This window comes from Manacus candei, unplaced genomic scaffold, assembly GCF_025592945.1.
Source record: "Manacus candei isolate 608988 ecotype Guabito, Panama unplaced genomic scaffold, ASM2559294v1 h1tg000043l, whole genome shotgun sequence".
Lineage (NCBI taxonomy): Eukaryota > Metazoa > Chordata > Aves > Passeriformes > Pipridae > Manacus > Manacus candei.
In genome coordinates, this window is record NW_026138091.1 from 5,030,628 (window position 1) to 5,051,402 (window position 20,775).

The 20,775-nt window shown below is 37.0% G+C and overlaps 1 protein-coding gene across 4 annotated transcripts in view; it reads right to left on the reverse strand.

Moving 5' to 3' along the window:
• Nucleotides 1-20,775, reverse strand: part of MYRFL (myelin regulatory factor like) — a 40,755-nt gene that overhangs the window by 14,268 nt on the left and 5,712 nt on the right. For all 4 annotated transcript variants that reach the window (XM_051795967.1, XM_051795966.1, XM_051795968.1 and 1 more), the window contains exons 2-14: nt 20,232-20,322; nt 16,826-16,893; nt 16,473-16,731; nt 15,254-15,345; nt 13,293-13,440; nt 10,337-10,532; nt 9,479-9,555; nt 8,162-8,272; nt 7,514-7,604; nt 4,524-4,724; nt 4,031-4,139; nt 3,445-3,554; nt 35-198 (exon numbers count right to left, since the gene is read on the reverse strand). In XM_051795967.1, coding sequence (XP_051651927.1) covers nt 35-198; nt 3,445-3,554; nt 4,031-4,139; nt 4,524-4,724; nt 7,514-7,604; nt 8,162-8,272; nt 9,479-9,555; nt 10,337-10,532; nt 13,293-13,440; nt 15,254-15,345; nt 16,473-16,731; nt 16,826-16,893; nt 20,232-20,322 — 1,717 coding nt within the window. The remainder of the gene's footprint in view (nt 1-34; nt 199-3,444; nt 3,555-4,030; nt 4,140-4,523; nt 4,725-7,513; nt 7,605-8,161; nt 8,273-9,478; nt 9,556-10,336; nt 10,533-13,292; nt 13,441-15,253; nt 15,346-16,472; nt 16,732-16,825; nt 16,894-20,231; nt 20,323-20,775) is intronic.

Genomic DNA, 20,775 nt, shown 5'->3' on the forward strand with positions numbered 1-20,775 from the left:
GACAGCTATCAGAGAACATCCTAGACAGAGGTACCTGACTTTGCTCTCTTCACTGACTGTTGATTTTAAGCTGCTCATCCGTTTCAGCCTGGCCAGTTTCCTGTTCCACTGTTCCAGTTCTTCTATTCTGACTTCAAGATTGTTCGTTACTTTACAAAGTTGCTTTACAGCACCAACATTCTCCATAAAGATCTGATCCTAAGAAACAAAACAATGACAAAAGTAGATAGAGTATATTCATCAATCAGATATAACAAGCAGAAATGAGTACAGAATTCACATATGTAAGGACACACTGAATACTAAAAATGCAAACACAAGTTCTCACTGTAAATGGGATGCACTATAAAACTCTTTTTCCAGATGTTCAATTGGCAGTAAATTGAAAATGAGAACTTGCAAAAAAATTTGAAGAATATAAAGGGCTTTTTAGACTAAGAATTTAAGCTATATTATACCTTCACACTGTGTTGACTTTTAAACTTTGACACTGTCACAACAGGCATCTGCTATTTGATTTTCAGTGCTGCAGCTGAACAAAGATTTCAGAATCCCCTAGTAAAATGTACATCCAACCATCTACCTACAGGTATTAAGTAGGATCAGACAAGCCAGAGTTTCTATCCATGTTGTATGCATAATGCTAATCACACAGGGATCAATGAGAAGGGAAAAAACCAAAACAGAGCTCAAGACATGATGGCATAATATTTTGCTCTCCCCTTAAGCCACTCCAGTCTCCTACAGGAGTCCTGTAAGTTTTATTATCACAATTAGCTTTGCAACACAGTTCAAATACCTTCTGAATATTTTACCCAAAAAGTAAAATATTTTACCCACTCCTGAATATTTTACCCAAAAAGACCGTTCTGTTCTCCTACCCCTGCTTATCATCTAGATATCAATCTGCTGCTAGAGAAGCCCTCAGTACAATCATCCACACAGTTAATATTTTATCCATTTCTGATACAAAAATGGGTACTGATCCACTATAAGAGCATGGTAGCAGCGTACTTTCTCTGCTGTGTTTGAAAGAATGGCTTTCTTATACAAATACACAACCAGACTGATGCCATTAAACCTTGGATGAAGCTATTAGTGCAGCTAATGTTACTAAGTGTTCCAGTCCAGTCAAGTTATGCAGAAGAATGGCAAAAGCAGTTTTGCCTTTCACGTTGCAAATGCCACACACACCTTTTTTTAAAGGTGACTGCATTCCACAAAACCAGACAGTATTTTGTACAAGCAGAATCAGAACACAGTTATAAGTGGTAAGTTGCAAACTTCCCTACTGCCAGAAGACTAACAGCCTGTTAAACTAAAAAGTGATTTCAAAATAATCTTTTGTGCCTAGAACTGTGAAATCATTTATATGGTCACTTGTCCTCATATCAATGATATGCAGAAGCTGCCCTTTCCATTCTCTTCAAACCATGCATGAATCACTTCTAGGTGGCCTCAACTAGCTGAGAAAATAGCTCATATGGTACAATGAAGCAATACTTTCTTGGGGAGAAAAAGGACTGATTAGAGTTTTACTGCCTCACTGGTGACAAAGTACTGAGCACAGCAAGACTGAGAAGAAAAGAAAACATTGTCTCAAAATAGCAAATTTCACACAGTTGAGACATTTCTCTAGAAAGCAGCAGAGCCTGCTACCAATGTGCAATGCAATCAAATAATTTTACAGAGTTCAACAGCTCCAGACAGGTGACTGACAAAGAGACACAACAACAGTAGCCAATATCCCGCTTATCTGGAACTAAACCTGGAATACAAGATAATAAAGTTCAAGGCCTCATCACCTGTCAAACTGAAAGCAAAGATATGGGGCACTATCCATTTGCTACTCAAGGTGTTCAGCTATTCTGGAGTTCGGAGCTCCGGAAATTTAAATCAGATGTTCAACCTGGACAACAGATGTTCCAAATCTCTGAATTCAATATACCTCTTAAAGTGTTAGACACAGATCTCTCCTGCCCCTGTCACCCCAAAGGTCACAGAATTGACATTCACATGCTGTGCCACAGGTGTCAGGAGAAAGAGGACCGAACCATAATAAAACACTGAAGTGTTTGTCAAGTAATTCCAGCTCTGGACAAGTAGTCAAGAAAATGCTAAGCAGCAAATAAGCCACTGCTGTAACAACCCATTCCTGCTTGGGCCACATACACAGCAGAATAACACTCTGCAGGTGTGAAGTAGAAAGTAGGCTCTCTTCATTTGCTAGGTCACATCCCTGGAAGACATCCTGGCAAGCATTATCTAGGAGACCCAAGGTACAGAGGAGAAAGGGAACATGATAGGCCCAAACAGCAGCGCTGTGAGGCACTGTTTGAGATGATATTTTGTGTGATATTTCAGAAAAAAAGAGATATAAATCAAAAGCTCAATTATCCAACCTAATATTTTGTCAGAAAAAAAAACAAACTGAGTACCCCAAAGCAATTTTGCGGGGGTTTAAAACTGCAAATGATGCTGCAGCTGTCACACAGTGTAACAGGAAGGGCTAAAGAGCAAAATTAACTTAGTGTCATGATCTGACAGCACTGCTCTTCTCTGACCATCTAGAAATTGTTGGAACCTTGACCAAATTCAGCAATTTTCTAAGTCTCCTTTTCAATAGTATCTCCGGAAAGTGCTCTTTCCACAACTTTATTCAAGGTTATCTTATTCATGCTTCTTTTATATGGAATACAACCTAGAAGCTTTAAGCTATGAATTTAATTTATTTGTAGACTGTCAAAAGAAGACTAGTGAAATACAAAATTTTTAATAGGTATTTTCTCCAAGTTTGGTGGTGTAAACTTGTGTTTTCTAGAGAATAATGAAAGAATGCATTATGACAATTAATGCAGGATTGTGTTCATGATATCATCCAGACAAGATAAGGTTACCAATTTTTAAAACTTCCCTCTTCTCACTATCAGCTGTAAGTGGGGAAAAGCTGGGAAGTGGTCCTTGGCCTGCAGTGAACCAGCACTCAACAGAGGGGCCGCTCTGTTCTGGACAAGCACTGTCTGCAGTCCTGTGTGACTAAGGCATTGTTTCCAACCTATGAGCATGGTAATTGCTTTGTGTGCCATAAACATTTCATAGTATATGATTTTGAAGCTATAATAAGGACTTCAGATTGCCAAAAAAACGTGCACACAGAGGTAGCATTTGTATTTGCTATGTAGAGGTTATATCAGGATTAGAGTATGGAAGTTTTTATATAACAAATAGAATGCCATCATTCTTCTGGAAGAAGAATGCTCACTTCTGGAACGCTTTATTAACTGAAACACTTAAACACAAAAAAATATTTTGGAGTCCCACCTGTTGAACTAATGCTATGAAATCACTCTCCACTTTTATTCAGAAAACTTGGGTTTTTTCCTTTTCTCTTTTATTGTGTGTTTATGTAGTATTGTAATCAAGTTTTTTTCTTCAAGACCATACCTTGTCAACCATGAGGAAATTTTCTATTTTTTCTCCATCATCACAAGCAACATCTCCAACTTCTCTAACAGCTTCAGGTAAAAGCTCCTTCACTTCCTGGGCTATTATTCCTGTTCACGAGATTACAAAAACTTAAGTCAGGAAGCACAGTGGCCTGCCATTGAGTATGATTATATGCTTTCTGTTGACCATCCTAAAAGTTAAAGGCAGAGCCAAAGATGATCTAGAATTTCTCTCTGGTAGAAAAATCCAGGATTTCACTTTTTTTTCTCCGTTCCACAGAAAAAAACCCAGAAACCTTCAGAATTTTTATTATTCTGCAATAAGAACAAAATTGTTTGTAATCACGTACTTCATTCTCATTAAACCTATGGGAAAATAACCTCCTATCTTTAAAAAGTTGAAACAGAAGTTGTAAAATTACCAGAAATACTTGATTTTGGCATTTTTATATCACAAGAGATACACAGCAAAGTATGCAATTGCAGTGTCATAGGAAATGAGGATGAAATAGCGGGGTGTTAAAAGGCACTATGGCACAGTGGATGGACACTAATGAAAAATGGGAACACAGCGGACTGAATACCTGTTTCATGGGTATCTTTTATTCCCATAACAGATGCAAATTCAGGTTTGTAGTCATATTCCACCAGCCTCATTTGTGTTATTCTTCTCAACTGCTCATTTGTATCGACCTAGTTGGACAAAACCAAGACTTATATGTTGAAACACTAAGAATGGCATCTAGGACATCACTGAGATAGCCACTAGCCTGACACAATCATTTGGCTGATCTTCACATTGAAAAATATGGACAATCTTCCCCCTCCCCATTATCAAAGTGCTGTTTGTAGTTGTATTGCCAGTTACCCTTCAGTTTGACAACTCCCAGCTTCCACGCACAGCCTCTTCCCAAGACCATAGGCAGTGGTTCTACAGAGCACAGTGGTACATCTGATTTCTTTAGGCCAGCATTTCAGCACACCCAGGATAAAGAATCTGCTTCACGTGTCAGAACAATCATCCACACATGTGCTGTGGTGCAAACATAAATGCCCTAAATACTCCACAGTCCTCACCTCCCGGATATTCTGTTTTGCTCGGCTGTCAGATGGATGCATGACTCTGCCCATAACTTTTGCATTTCCACAGACAACCAGTGCTTCGTCTGGTGCATCTGTGTTAATTCCTACTCGACCATGATAGACTATCGTCTCTGGAACGTGTCCTCGCTGCCACAGTACATCACTGTCATTCTCAAACTGCCCTGGATTAGATGCCTGGAAGAAAAATTTGTGTTTACAGATATAGTATAGCATGGATGTACTATTGCTTATTCCATTAGAAATTCAGGGAAAATGAAATGCCAAATCTTTAATATTCAAATTGTATTCAAGAGCTTTTCTAACACACCAACATTAAAAAACAGAGTGAAGTTACTTTTAAGTGTTTCTGCTCACACAGCATTGGCCTCATTGCTTTTTCCTTTGCATTCTACTTTATTATCACCTTAAGCAAAATTGTCAATATCCAAAGCTTTCCAAATTTTATTTTTGACCTTATGCCACATAACCATTCTTTATTTACCAGTAAATTTAGCTGAGACTGGAAATCAGAAAATAGCAAACAAGATAGATATTAAATACATGTGGTTTATAAAATCCCCTGTAATGTTCTAAATTTACTCATATTAGAAATTTAATGTTAAGGAAATGGGGTCTTTCAAAGAACACCAATAAAACAACAGAATGTGTATAACTAGAAAGGGCATTTGATTTCCATAATTAGTTTTGGGTTGGTTTTGATTTTTTTTTTAACTTTGAATTCAGGCTTTAAAATCTGAGTCTGAACAAAAGTATGATCATGATAAAAAGTTTGCAGTCATTTAAAGAAGGGAGGCTTTCACAAGGCTTTGCCATCTACAAGGCATAATGCTGTGAACTCACCACTGTTTGTCACAATCAGAGCATGATCTGATATGCCTGACAACCAGTACTCAGCTGATAGTTTTGTTGTGTTTTAGTGTATAAAGGGCCAGAACATGAGTTGCTTTCTTTTACAGTGCATTTGTACAGCTTTGCCACTTTAAGGCAGAGCTGACTCACTTTACCCTCCACTGAAGCCCTGTTAGACATCTGGAAAATTACTTTTCTTTCTTTCTAGCCTTCCTGTTGATATTTTCACCACCTCAGATCACAGCCACTTGATCTTCCTGCTTTTCTGCCTTCTTTTTCCTTTGCCATGTTTGCAAAATCTCATCCCATGGATTCCTATTAAAAAACTGTCTCACACACATTGAAGGAGCCCTCTTCCTTGAAATTTCAAAAGAACCTAATATTAAAAATGACAGGAAAATGTAAATTTCTAAATCTTACTTAAAAATATTTATCTTGTAAGGCAAAAAGAATGAGTCAAATGTGAAAATGGAACAGCTTTCTCAAATTAGTAAAGAGGTGATATCTGTGACACTGTAGATCCAGAAAGAGAAATTCGGATGAAAGCAGTATTGTGGAAATTAATGGACAAAAAAAAGGAAAAAAACTATATATGTAGGAATGATGCAAACACAGTGTTTCAGTTTCCTGAAATAAAAAGAACCCAAAGCAATGGCCAGGATGATAAAACTTCTCAGCAGGGTAGAGAACTGCTGAACTCCAGACACTGCTTTCAAAGTCCTTTCACAACTCTGCCCAGAAAGGAGTTCTCAGCCTTATTGCCCTCCAAAAACCTAACCATAACTGCAGATAGAGGGTTCATGGCACAAGAGAATGCTGAGACAAAAAAGGAGCTAGGACTGAAACCATCTGAAAGCCCTCTTCTTCCTTTGGAAATCCCTGTGCAACACCCCACATGCTGGAAATTTGCCCTTTCGCTCTCTCCAAACCCAAATGCTAAACCAGGCCATAATCATAAGCCTAGGGAGATGATGGGCCAAGTAATGGCCTGCAAAAACTGATGCAAGGACTAATAGCTTTTGACAGCCCTCACCTTTCTTTAGGAGCCCCTTCCTAGCCCCACTTAATACACTAGAGCTCTTGGTCTTACTTGACTCTAGAACAAAATGCTTAACCTATTCCACTCTATAACCCAAGGACTAGAAAAAGCCAACACAAAAAGAAGCAGCTTCTCAACTGATCCACAAGAAAAAGTTCACTGAAATGTGATCTTCCAGAGGCCCTCTCCATCCTTTGCAGCCCACCACATGGCACCTACACATTTCCCAGCTTTCTAAGCCCTAAGCGTAATATTCACCCTAGAAATAACCAAACCCCTAGACCATGCCCAGTTCAAATGTTAACACCAGTTACTGATCACATGAAAAAGGGGCTGGGACTGAAAGCTTTCAGCAGCCCCCACCCTTCCTTGGCAGTCCCCTAGCAATCCCACTCATGCTGGGGATCTGTGCTTTCTCTCTCTCCTAACCCTGATCTTCCATTGCTCCCGTTACACCCCAGCTTTGCATTTTTTCTCTTTTCCAGGTCTAACTGTAGACTAAAGCTGAGTACTAAAAGGAAAACTTTATGTGGATCAGGGGACTGAAAAGTAATGGTTATGAGGAAAAGAGACTAATTCTTCCTGTTTCTAATCTGAAACTTATATTACTACCACCAAATTAAGAGGTGGGACTCTCTGGAAGCACACTGGAAAGGGACAGCTGTGCGTCTTAATCTGCCTAGAGCTAGTTGGCCTTCTTTCCTTATATTTTTCTTCCTTATCCTCCTTTGAAAATGAAGCCTCTAGCCAATGAAAGCATTTACCAGATTCCTGGCAAGTGCAGGAAATTGTTTCACCTCAAATAAAAAAAAAATCTGGAAAAATCAACATATTTTGTATTGGAACACAAAACAAGCTTTCTTTTTAAATTCTTCTATAGCTCTACTTTTAACATTTTTAAACTCTGATAATTAAAAAATAAAATACTCATACAACATACAATTTTAATTTTTTTCCCTCGATCTTTTTGAGTCAGTGGTAATTTTATACCCAATAATCATGCCCCCTCAAAATCTCCTGTGAATAGGAAAACAGTTAATACTTTTATATGAAAGCAATATAAATTTATACCTACCCTCACAATGATCTTTTCAGAGACATTTGCAGATAGTAGGTAAAGTTGGTCCTGAGAGACAGCATACAGTCCAACTACCAGCATGAAATATCTAATTTGAAATTGATTTATTGAAGACAATAATTAAAGTAATGCCTTCTCACAGAAAAAAAAATTGTTTTAAATACAGCTGTTATTATAGATACATAAAAAGAGAGTCAGAATGTTTTTTAAAGTGTGTATGTTATAATAGAAAATAAAAAGGTTTTTTTTCACTCTCAAGAAATAATGCTCTTACAATCCCCACAATCACTGAAAATTAACAAAGTTACAGTAATTTTGACAAATTTAAGTAATGAAGATTCAAGGAGGAAAACCTTTCTTTCCTCAGAAGAAAATGATCATTTTTTGGCCTCCTGACTTTGTCACCCATTATTCTGCCTATGATTTCCTGAAACGATCTCTAACCATGAGGATGAGGTTTGGGGGTCTTTTATTCTCAATAATTCTGTAACTCTAGAGAATGAGGCCTTTAAGCAGATACCAAGTAGCACAGAATTTGAAACAAAATTTTATAATACTGAGATTTTTCATAACCATTAGCTTCATTCTAAAGCAGACCTTCTCTTTTCCACTTCCAACACACAGATCAACTAGCTACAGCAATACCTCTGATCAGGATTAGGTTTCCCCTTTTTTCTCATATTATTTGCTGTTGTTTCACTGAAGTGCAGCCTTCCCAGCGTTACTTTAGTCACCTGGTCCCCTGGCAGATCAACTCTAAAATAGAAAAGGAGACAAGATCATGGAGGTAAGCATTTGGACATCTACCTGCTCAAGCCAGATTTCCTCAAACTTATTAAAACAGGTCTAAGAAAAACTGACAAATGAAAAAAAGAGAGGAACCCCAGTAAAAAAGCAGTTTGGTTTCTAAAAACATTAAAAAGAGTGACTACATCTAGGAGATAAGATGAAGCACTAGCAGTGGCAAACTGTTCTTATTACTAAGAGTTTTGTGTTTCTTGGTCTGTTTGTCTTGAATGAAATAAATGTATGTGTTCCATATGATGGCTATTTACTGTTTGCCAAGGTTAATGGCTGCTTGCTTATTATTGGACCTGACTTTCCACATTAAAATTAATAGATTTTACTCCTTGTCCTTTTTCTCATCTGCACCTAATTTGTGTATCTGGAAGTATAAAATACATAGTGGTGCTGCTCCTGTTAAGTGATAAATAATACAAATAAAGAGTTTGCATGGATAAAACTACAGTCCACCAAACAGTCACATATGAAACAATTTACATACATATTTGTCAGTAAGCAAAAGGAAGAAAAATGTCATGATAGTGATAATTGAGCGAAAATCGAGCTCTTCTCCCAAGCTCAAAGTTGAGTTTCACTAATATTATAGGGCAGCCTTTATCCCAGCACTGTCCTGTCTAACTTGACACTGTTTTATCTCTTTGTGTTATAAGGCTGATTTAATTATTTATAGAGAACAGAACAGCTCCAACAGAAGACGCTTATGCCAGAAGAATAAACATTGATTTTGCCAGTGAGTTAAGATGCTGAAGAATGGTAGAATTCCAGGACGATGCTGCATGAATGTTTCTAGCAGAGCCATTCCCCCTTAAAAGCAGTGCAAATATATCTCATGCCCCTGTAGGACAGGAACGTTACTGACATTTTTTAAGATTCAAAACGCATCTGCCATATAGCTCTAAGCAGCATACAAGAGTGTGCTAGCTGAATATAAACATTTTTGATAGACATACTTAACACATTTGTAAAGCTGCTGAAAATTTTTCTTACTGAAGGGCAACCAGGTATATGTTGTACCCTATCTCTGTACCCAGAATTGAATTTGGATAAAAATCAGAAAACTGGCTTAGAGCTACTATAAGTTTTCAAGAAACAACTATTTCACATTTCAAACCGACCACATACTGAAATAAAATGGAATAATTTCCTCAAAATTCTTACTTAACAGGATGGAAAGTTTTTTTGCTTCGATCTGACTGAGACTGTTCAATAGTAATTGTTTGATTTGGAGCTTCCACCTATAAAGGAAAAATAATTTTCAAAAATTACAAGAATATTAAATTTTCAAACACATAAAAATGGAAATAGAAATTAATAGGCAAATTTTGTCAGAAATGGTGAAATCTCTCTTGTTTCTAATGGAACTACATAGAAATTAATACAGGAACTGACTCAGGATTGATTGATAATTGACAGTTAGTCTGAAGATCCAAGTCTTTCTGTGTATGTAATTTGAAAGGGAAAAAAAAAAAAGTAAAGTCATGCATAATTTGCAAAAGAAAAATTGCTTTCTGAATCTGGGCTGTTATTGGCTCATTCTATGCCAAAGCATAAATGCAGATATTCAGCACGAGAACTAAACCTACGTAAGGTAGTTCCATGTTCCATACGTTATTTTAACATCTATTTCTGTACCTTTCTGGAATGGTGCCAAACAGCACTTTGCTTCAGATGGGAACAGATGACAGAAATATTCGCTAATTTCCTCTGCGTTAGAATGAATTAAGCAAAACTGGGAGTAACTGCCGTGAAAAACAACTACATGAATTTTTTTACTGAATGTTGGTAGTAAGTAAAAAAAAAAACTGGTAAAATCTTTCAGACATTACAATTTCTTACTACTTTCGTATATGCAGGTTTGTGGACCCATACTGGAAATTCTGTTCCACATAGGAGACACTAGTAGCATGAAAGAGTTCTCCTTTGTCAGATCTTGGTCAAAAATTACTCAGAAAACAGTCTTTTACCTCATTATATGGATAACTAAAAGTAATAATCTCAAAGAGGATAAACACTCACCTTAATTCCATAAGCTTTCAAGTAAAACTTTTCTATTGGTTTTCCCCCCAGCTGAGTTTTGACATATTTTGGATGTCCAGTGATTCTAATATGGACTGTGATTTGGAAATGATTCTTCTTCTGGCACACAAAGGCATCATCTGCTGTTGAAAAATTAAATCCTTTATCTGTGACAATGTGATATCCTACAGCAGGTCTACAAAAACAAGAAGAAAGAATAGCAACTTTAAGTACCGACATATTTGAGTCACATCTCGAGTTTCTATTTTTTTATGTGGTCTGAAAATCCATCTGATTTTTAGAGGCAAAATGGGAGCTGAAACACATCCTTACAATCACCAGTTCTACCAGAATTTTCTTCATAGCCTCTCATAGGTGTAAAAATGAAAATGCATATAATGCGTCCTTTAATTCTAATCTGACACATGAAATGTTTGCAAACCAGAGGTGGAGAGGCTTACACAATCCTCACTTACAAATCTGATATAAAGGAAGTCTATGCATCTAAAATCTCAACAAAATCTTTTAGCATATTTAATCATTCATTGTAACACTGCTATAAGCAACAGTCTGCAGTCAGTGCTAATGAGCCAGCAAGACTCCTCATTTTGTTCACAGATTCCCACACCAGGCTCTTCTGCAGAAGCTACTGGGATTCAAATAAGGCTTTACTCAAGCCAAAGGAAAGTATCGGTACTGACCCTCTGGCCAGATGACTAAAAAACTCTCCTTTATATGTTGGCCTTCCTACTCAAGCCTATTTTATTTATTCAAAGGGTTAATTTGTCACTCAAAGAGCAAGAGTACTCTGTCCTTATGACTCACAGTAAACAAGGAAAGGTATCAAAAGATCCTTCTAGAAGAGACAGTGAACTCACCATCCCACAATGTTTCCGGTGCTTTGATTTAAGTGATGGATAATCCTGAAATAACAGGACTACATGGCAAGGTTACTTTATAAAGGCTCTGAGTTTTCTTGCTAATGAAAGTTTGATAATGATGATCTTGTCTTATGCTACTGAGAACCTCTCATTAACTCAATTAGTGAAGATGGCTTTTCATAACTCTTCCTTTCATTTGCATATTATTTGTTGGAAAAAGCAAAAGGTACAGACTTCATAAGAAACATACAGACTTTATTATGTTTTTATAAATTATGAACAAAGTTCCCCTTTCAAACAATCCCTGACTATCTGGGACAAGGGAAAAAGGGAACTATTTCAAAACTACTAAGTCGTATGTTACTTCATATTTAAAATTATAATGAAGTGTCCACCATCTACTCAAACCATTGTTATTAAGGAAGTAAAACTTCTCCAGTTCCTTCCTACAGTGGGTAATTTTTTTATTGATGTAGGAAATGTATGTACTTCATAGTAGGGAAAGGAGTAATTTTTCAGATTTAGGTGTGTAGCAAGTTCATTAACTCATATTCTTAAAGCAATTTCAGACTATTTGCTTGCATGCAGACAAACAGTTTGAGAAGCAAAAATTAAACATTTCCATGGCTCCAAGTTGAAGTGTTTGGAACAATGACTCCCAAAGAGCAATTCTGTGTTATAATTTTCTGAGTATGTCATTTACAGTAATTAAGAGCAAACACATAATTTGTTCTTAGTGCACAAAGAATGGTGAGTCTTACAGTAAATAACTTTTAGGTAGCAAGGGATATCCCTGTCACACAAGCATCCCCTGTTGGAAATATGCTTCGAATTCCTTTTTCTATTCAGAATTTAAGTCTTCAGACAACATCTTTGGAACAGAGCCTCACCGATATGGGGCAAGGGGCCAAGACAGTGCCATCAGACAAAATGCAGGGCATAACTAACGGCAGAGTAACCTTTTCTAATGAATCCACCTTAGCTAATAGCATTTTTGTTGTGAAAATTAAATTACCAAAAGGTTAAAATACTGTATGAATAAAATGGAAAATAATGATTAACCTGAGAAATGCCCCTAAAGAAGGCACAGCAGTTTGAAGGCATAGGATCAATCCATCTACAATGAATAATGATAAGCACATGAGTCTTTTGAGGCTAACAGAATACAGGACCACTACTCAAAAAATCTGTGCAATGTGTTGTAATTACAGTGCATCTTGGAACAATGGCACTGCTGTTGACCTCACACAGTAAAATGTGTTCTGCTCCCATCACAGTGTGCAAACAGGGAACATCAGTGTCCACTAATGACACTGATACAACCTCAACTCCCATGAGAGTTTTCGGCAGGCTAGGCTAGAGGAACATTAAAATTTACTATGCAATATAATTCCTGTGGAGACAGTGACAAATTTTGTGTACCAATCCTGAAGAACTAACCAGATGCTGTAGAAAAGGCTTAATTTGTTAAAAGGGTTCATTCACTAAATATTAGAATGAAGAAAATCAGGGATGTAAAGTGAACTTGGAATGACCTTTCCCAGATCATGTGGCCAAAAAAAGAAAAATATTTACAGTTTGATTTACACAGGAAAACTCTAAACCTTTAACTAAAACAGTTGCATGCCATACATAGGTGTCTATAGTTTTTAAGACTTAGGTTATATGAGCTCAGAAGTAATACAGTTATCTTCTAATTCCATTTTTCTTTAATGTTTTAGGCCTCTAGAAGGAAAGGTGCCAAATGCTTGGTAATTACTTGCCCCAATGAGCTTGACAAAATAAACAAAAAGTTAACTGGTATTTTAACTCACTTTTCTTTAGTCCCTAAATCCCAGAAGGGAAATCAGAAAACCTGCCATGAATTTCAACCAGTGTTTAAAGATCTACTTATCTGATACATCTGCAAGGTCATACTTCATCATGCCTGTTATATTTGCTTCTCTGATCTTATGTCCAGTAAGAACAAAGGATGCCAAATGTATTGTTTATTCCTACAAAACTATGATAACAGGGAAAAAAAAAAGAAAAAACCACAAGGAACCACGTTTTCAGATGCAAACATCAGTGCTTACAATTTTTCGTAATTAGAGTTAAACAAGCTGTTCCACTGAGACGTTTGATATGGTTGCCATGTTAGAGCTTGACAGCATTTTTCCAAAGCTGCATTCTGTCCATCACTGTCATATTCTTGCAGTTCAGCAGCACAGTCCTTAAGAGTTGCTGTAGAGACATAGTGACAATTCAGTTATCACTTTTGGAACTAGCCGAAAGTCCTACATAAACATTTTTATAAATATATTTACATATATACACATACATATAAATCATAAATGCATTGCATAGATATTTTAATCTGATTGTCCTTTGCAGTCATTCCAGAAGATTGCTCTAGAAAATAAATTTTTCAGCTTTCCTGATTTGCAAAATATTACTAGGAAATATTGCAATATTTGCAAAATATTATTAGAAGTAGCACTTCCTATTTTTTATTCTCTCCTTTGGGGAGGGGGAAAAAGGAAAGCTAAGCATTTTACTGTACATCTGCAACACTGCAAGAACCAATTAAGCAAAATAATTACATTTGTTTCTCATTCTCTCTACTACAGATTTAAACTGAAGAACATACAGCAGGAAGCACAGTTTTCCAATAGCAAGCACATTCACCACTACCTCTGGTTGATCTGGTTACTGCTATGATACTATAAATTATAAATTTCTGAGATAGACAGGGTTAACCACAATTCTCTGATACTTACATTTTATGAAGACAGAGGAGAATGTGATAAGAGAGACAGATAAATAGAGTGCAGTAAGGATAGGACAAAATATGTCATTGAGCATATAAACTAAGATTTACCCACAGCCAGCAATAGCATAGTAAGATAGAGCCTATAGAATCATTTCAAGCCCAAGCTTCTTTTGCAAGTCCTTGCTTCTGACACACAGCCAAGTAAAGATATATATAGATATATATATAGAGAGAGATATACATAAAATGCCACAGTAAAGAAATTTACACCTTATTTCTACATGATCCCCAAGCCACTTTTACCAATGTCTGTGTTCTTTTTCCAATGCACATGTGAGATTTTATTAACAGTGACACCTAAAGAAAGCCTATTTCAAAGCTATGTCTTTAAGCATTAAAAACAGCAATAGCAATTTTAGATACAGAAGTGTCTGTTTGTCTTCTCTTTCCAGCAGTGGTTGACTGAGAGGACTAGTCACAATCAAGAAACACTGATCAAATAATAGATGCCAAAGGAAAAGTAACCTGCTAAATCCAGTTGCTACTCATTAAAAGTATTCTAAAAGATCGATTTAATGCTGAAAAATAACTTACTCTGAAGGAATAACAAGCAACTCTCAAAATTTTCACTAACAGACATGGGTGAAAATTCCTCAGATAAACTGTTCATTACAAACTGTTCATTTGTAGAGAGCTTCACACTTCACAGAAGCTGATTCATTTCTGTACATGCCTGATAAGCCTTTGTGTATCAATTGCTATAAATTTAGCATTCTTATCTTGATAAAACAATGAACCAAATTAATTTGGGGAAGAGGTGGGAAAGAACATACAGCTTTCACCCAGTTTGTGCATGGATACACTTCATGGAAAAAATATGGAGTGGAGGTGATAAAGGGAAACTGAAATCTCTTTAGTCATTTACCACATTAATTCCTTGTAAAGCTGACCCAAAATGGTTTCTTTGCCCAGTCAATTTAGTGACAGGCAAAGTCAGCAGAGTACGGTATCATCTATGTATTTCAGGTTCACTCACGCATAGAAAAGGGCAGAATACTCTGTCCAGAGAATCCTCAGGAAACATGAACCTCTAATGCTTCTCCACCAAATATAAATAGGTCCTGGTTTTCCAAATCACTGAAAAGGTAAATTCCTCCAAACCTGGTAGTGGAGTACAGACCAGTAATACCACTACCTTTTCAGAGCCAGCAGGAGCTATGCTCTTAAAAGTATTCAATTGTCTATGGCATAAAACGTTAAATTTCATCTTCACGAATTTCTTACCTTGTCTGGAGTCCTGAGACTGCAGTGGAGAATCAGTGACATCACCCAGTAATTGGGAAAGCTTCCTTTTTTTGCCTGATTCTGCAGAAATACTTTTTTAAAAACACGTTGTATTACTTCTTTATAAGTTTAAATACAGATATTACAGAATCATAACAAGAGAACACCCATGTATTTATGATCCTGTTTTAACTACATTGTCATCCAAATTCTGATTTGCTAAGGGGAGGAAATTATTACTGGCTTTTTAAAACTGAATTATCCCATTTTTTCCTTCCAAAACACAATTTATTTATTTATTATTTCATATGAATAAATAAATTGATCTCTTTTAAAAAATATACACAGTGCATAAGTGGCAGGACTTACTGTTTCCTGGCATCTGCATTAAAATCACAGCTTTTATCTTGAATAATTGTACTGCACTGAGCACGAATGCATTTTTGTTCTTGTACACCAGAAAACACCAGTAGCAGGTAACAGTCTTCCCCTTCCCCAGGGAGTGAGATTTCAAAAAATGCATCCTTGTGCAAAAGGAAAAAAAACTTATTCCAAAGTTTTGATACTAAAGAATGTAAACTAGAATATCCTAACAGATCATTCCTTCTGGATGGGGGATAAAAACAAGCCAAATTCCAAGTCTCAGTCAGGGCCAGTAGGAACTCAAACTAAGGTTTCTCCATGTCAATGCATTCTTACTGGGTATCATGGTTGTATGCCTGCACTGGTAAGTGTATTTTAACAGTTAATGTTAAAATACTGGTGTATTTTAAATAATTAGGCATCCAAAACATACAGGTGAGTTAATATGGCAGATGTTATATGAATACCATTTCACTTGCTTCCATAGGTATGACTTTTTCTTTTCTCTTATGTCACTTGCTAGAATACTTACAAGATACTTATGGACAAATCCCTAAAATGGGTACTGCAAAACACATGAGTATTTCTATCATCCAGTTATAAAGCACACGTCGAACCCTCCTTAGCCTTCTAATGTTTTAAAAATTGAAATCCATTCCTACTTCCAATTCGAACTGCAATCAAGATGTTTTAAAGAACCCTCAACCACAAGCACCTCAAAAATGTCTAAACACTGCCATCCTGTGGAAAACCCTATACCCACAGGGATTTACAACCAGTCTTAAACCATGTCTTCTACCAGCCCTACTTTTTTTCGTATCTGTCTCATCCTTTGCATAAAAGTTTTATCATTTACCCAGAAATATGAGATGCATTAGGTTGAAAGTATGAATAATTAAAACCCAAACAGCTGGAGGATGTAGAATGATTCCAAGGAGTCACAGGATTTTCCATCTTCAGACTGCAGCCTTGGGAGATGGTGCAAGGATGCCCAGTGGCACTGGGGTCAGAGTAAGCCTCCATGAACCTGCAGGGAAGCTTGCTGGGTGCCACAGCAGATGGGCATGGGAGCGGAGGCTGCAGCCCACTGGGCCATGTCGTATCATACCATGGGGCTGCAGGAAATAAATGGACAAGAAAATAAGAACATGGGAGAGGAGCTGGAGACCTTGGTACAAGCTTGGGGGAAACTGAATTCACGTCACCTACTCTGTAGCTGTGGTGGAGAACATGGTTCTGATCCAGAGTCCGGTGGGGAGTCTGGCAGCTGGCTTTGCCTAGGGATGAAAAAGAGATTTTAATTTCTACTGGAGCAAGACGTGGAGGATGACAACAGCCAATGCTGAAAGCAGATGGGTGACCACCAGGCTTCTGACAAGAGTCTTCAGAAAGCACTGCCCACCATCTTATGCTTCAACATCACTTATGCTTCATCAGACCATCTCCTATGGCCCTCCCACCTCCCTGCCATGCCAGGAGGCCCCATCCTTACCTGTTCTTCCCCAAACCCCACCTTCACAGCCTGCTGACTTCAATCCTCCTTCCTCCCCATAAGCAGTTCTTCAGCTACCTCCAGGCTACCAGTAACTCTGAATATCCCTCACAAGGGATTTAAGGCCCATTCTCCTAGACTAAAGGTGAGAGATCTGTCTCCAACAGTCCACTCACCTGCCTGAGATTTGAAAGGTTCTTGATTATTTACTCTCTGGTATATATGCTTGATTATATTGTATCATATGTCCTTGTGATACTTTATTTTGCTTTTACAATGTTTCTCTTATTAGACATTGGTAAAGGATTTCTTTCTTAAAGTGAGACCTGGAACTACACCATAGTTTAAACTAGACCAAGTCCACTGGTCTAGCAACAAGCAGAGGTTCCCACAGTGTGTAGCAAAACCACTTCATTCCTTCTGCAATGAAAACAGGAGCATCCTAAGCCCAACAGCAGACCAGTAGAGCGAACCAGTGGTTCTGTCTTCAGTCAGCTGAGGGCACAGGTCTGTCACACATATTTATTTCAAGTTTTTCAGTCAACAGTGGTGCCTTCATAGCAGCTTAAGGTAGAGAAAATCCTATGCCATCTTGCTGACATTTAAAAAACTACAGAGGATTCCTGTGTTACATTAGAAATAGATGGAGGTTCAAGAAATGGACTGGGTTCTCAACTCTTTCAGGTATTTCTATGAAATGTCAGCTCAAACACTGCTTTGAAGTGCCTGAAAGGCAAGTGCTCAAGATGCATGTTAGGCTAAAAATGCTAAAGCAAAGGAAGGGTGACAGAAATTTACTGAGACACACCTCCTTGGCTAAGGCCCAGTGTTCTGGTAAAAGCTGAAAAAAATAAAATTCCTTAAAGAGAACACTCATATTCATAAAACACATGTTCCCACATACATAGCAAATATTTTCAAGCATCAGTGAAAAATTTGTATCACCCAATTTTTGTCCTACTGTTTCTACTTCAGGTTTTGTATTCCTGAGTTTGGATGACATCAGAGAGAGGCAGTTGCATTTTTGGTTACAGTCTATTACTTTTGACACATGCTTGCATATGTCATAATGGTATTTCTAGTGGTTTTCTAACACATCACATCCACAACCCTGCATTTCGGGTTAGCTTCAACTACATGATTCCTCTTTAAAAATTAATTTTAAAATTCCTTGTTAGAATATTCTTTTATTTCCTTCAAAATAGATTTTCTGGTGCTTTTAAATACCATGACTACACTCTAAACCTTGTTTTCAACTTTGAATAGAGTTAGTAAACATGTAATTCTTTTTTCCTATGGGATACTTGATCCAGAGATACTGAATTCCAATTGTGCCTTTTAAAATTTAAAAAAAGTACACTTATAAAAGTCTAAAACTTCACTTCCACAGACTTCCTGTTCTGGTTTCAAATGCTGTCTTAGGTGCTTGATTTCTGCTTTAAGTTAATGTTTCAGTAAAATACAGACACTTTCTAGGAGAAAGAAAGTATTTATGAAGTACAGCAGTAGTCGGGATATGTCTCCAAGTTAGAACTTTACTGAAACTGATACTGTGCTTTTTTGAGGAAAAAAAATAATCTGTAGTTTAAATTATTGTGTATTACAGCCACAGTGTATCAATTAAATACCTACTTAGGAAAGGACACAGCAACCCTTTTGCTCCTTTCGCTGATGAAGAGGAAGTTATTACTGTAGGAAAAGATGAGGAAATCACATGGTACTTCACATGTGATGCAAGAGAACAATAAATGTAACGCTGATGGTCTGTCTGATGCAAGATGACCTTTAATGGAAATTTCCAGGTGTCCCCAAGACTGTGGTGGTAACAGCACCCTTTTCATTGCACTCTCCATTCAGTATTGTACATGCCAATATGGAGATGTGCATTTTATATGTATATATGAAGGTTTTTAGTATTTTTCTCCTTTGACATGTTTTGGCAAGTTCCCTTATGAGATTCTATTCTGTTTATGCACAAACAGTCTGTAATAGAGACAAATACTTAACAATTTGACTTGTAGAGATCTAACAATTCAGAAAATGTTCTTAATCCCAGAAATAACAAAGTATGACTGTACTATTAGTGTAAACTTCTGTTCAGCCTTCAAACCTATAACAGCTTTACAAATGGTTTTCTTGCATGTAAATACTTTGTAGCTCTGTAACTATAATATCTCACTTACCTAAGCTACATAATAGCATATATATACACATTCATAGCTCTGCTATATTTTGTGTATAAAAGTCAAATAATAACATTTTAAAATTGTCAGACAGGAGTTCAATAATCCAGTTAACCTAAAACATGTTTAGTGACTCTAAAAATAAAGGTTATGGATATTTACACATAAACTCCTCTTCATTCTTTATTTTTATAGCTTGGGCAGAGAGAATAAATTCATTATTCATGATTTAGCACAGGCATAAGCCTATTTAGCCCACTGTAAGTAAACATGTGTACTGCTGAGTGTGTCTAGAATGAAAAATCTCATTTAATTATTTTTAAAACATCTCCTCTTGCTCTGCTTCTTGGCAAATGCAAGTGTCAGTCCATTAGTACATTCACAACAGTCATCTGACCATTGTCTAGATGAAAGATTTGGGTTTTAAGTCTTTGATAGATCATAATCTTTCCACTCTTGACCATAAACCTCTGCACTATGCCTCTTTGAATCTCTTAGTCTCAAAAGAGATTAATGGACAGTTTCTGTCCTGAATTAAGTATCAGGATGAAAACAGTAGCTCTGCTTCCCGCAAACTGGGAGATTTCCATTATTCTCTCAGTGTATTTATACACTAGTCTCACTTTTATCACTTATTCTGTTCACAAACAGTAAACTGGCATTTACAGGGATGTTAAAGTAACAGCTTTGTATTTAATGCCACAATTAGCTTAACAGTTTTGAATCAACTCAGACTTTTATCATTCGTTCTGTTGAACAAGACAACCGTATTTCTATTACTGTCTGTACTTCATTTTTTCCAAATCTTCTTACAGAGCTTCAAGAAACAGTATCAAGAGAGCCACAATCCTCTTGAAACTCAGATTTAATCATGGCACTAATCAAAACAATTTCAGAGATGTGGCTAAGGAGGGGAAGTATCTGTTGCTATAATACTTACAAGGTACCAAACTCTATGTCACTACTAATGAATTCTTCCAACATGCTTGTATCCACCATGGGATTCTCCCAGGCTCCATGGACATCTTGCCCTAAAATTAAAGAAGACAGAAATTCAGAGGGAATCATGTTTCATACTAATTAATGCTGCCCATACTCCTACACAAAGGAAAATCAAATCCATCCTGCCTTATATCTAACAGGTGGGTTTCACTCCTGGTTTAGTCACTCTGGGAAAAAGGATGATGAGAAATGCAGGGGCAGATGCAGATGACAGGGCAGCACCAGGCAAACAGCAGTGCATGTATGGCATTAAGGCTTCAGTGAACTACTACAGCAGGAGGATGAAGGACTCCAATCTGCAACTGGGAAAAGAGGTTTAGAAGATAATTTCCAACTCCTTTACACTGGGGTCAAAACAGTTTGTTGCGCTGAAGCTCAGACATTGTCTCAGATCCACTTTCTGGATTAGTACTGCAAGTGAATTTCTGAAACACTCAATTTAAATATCCACCATCTGAGTTTAAAGAAAGCACAAATAAAGC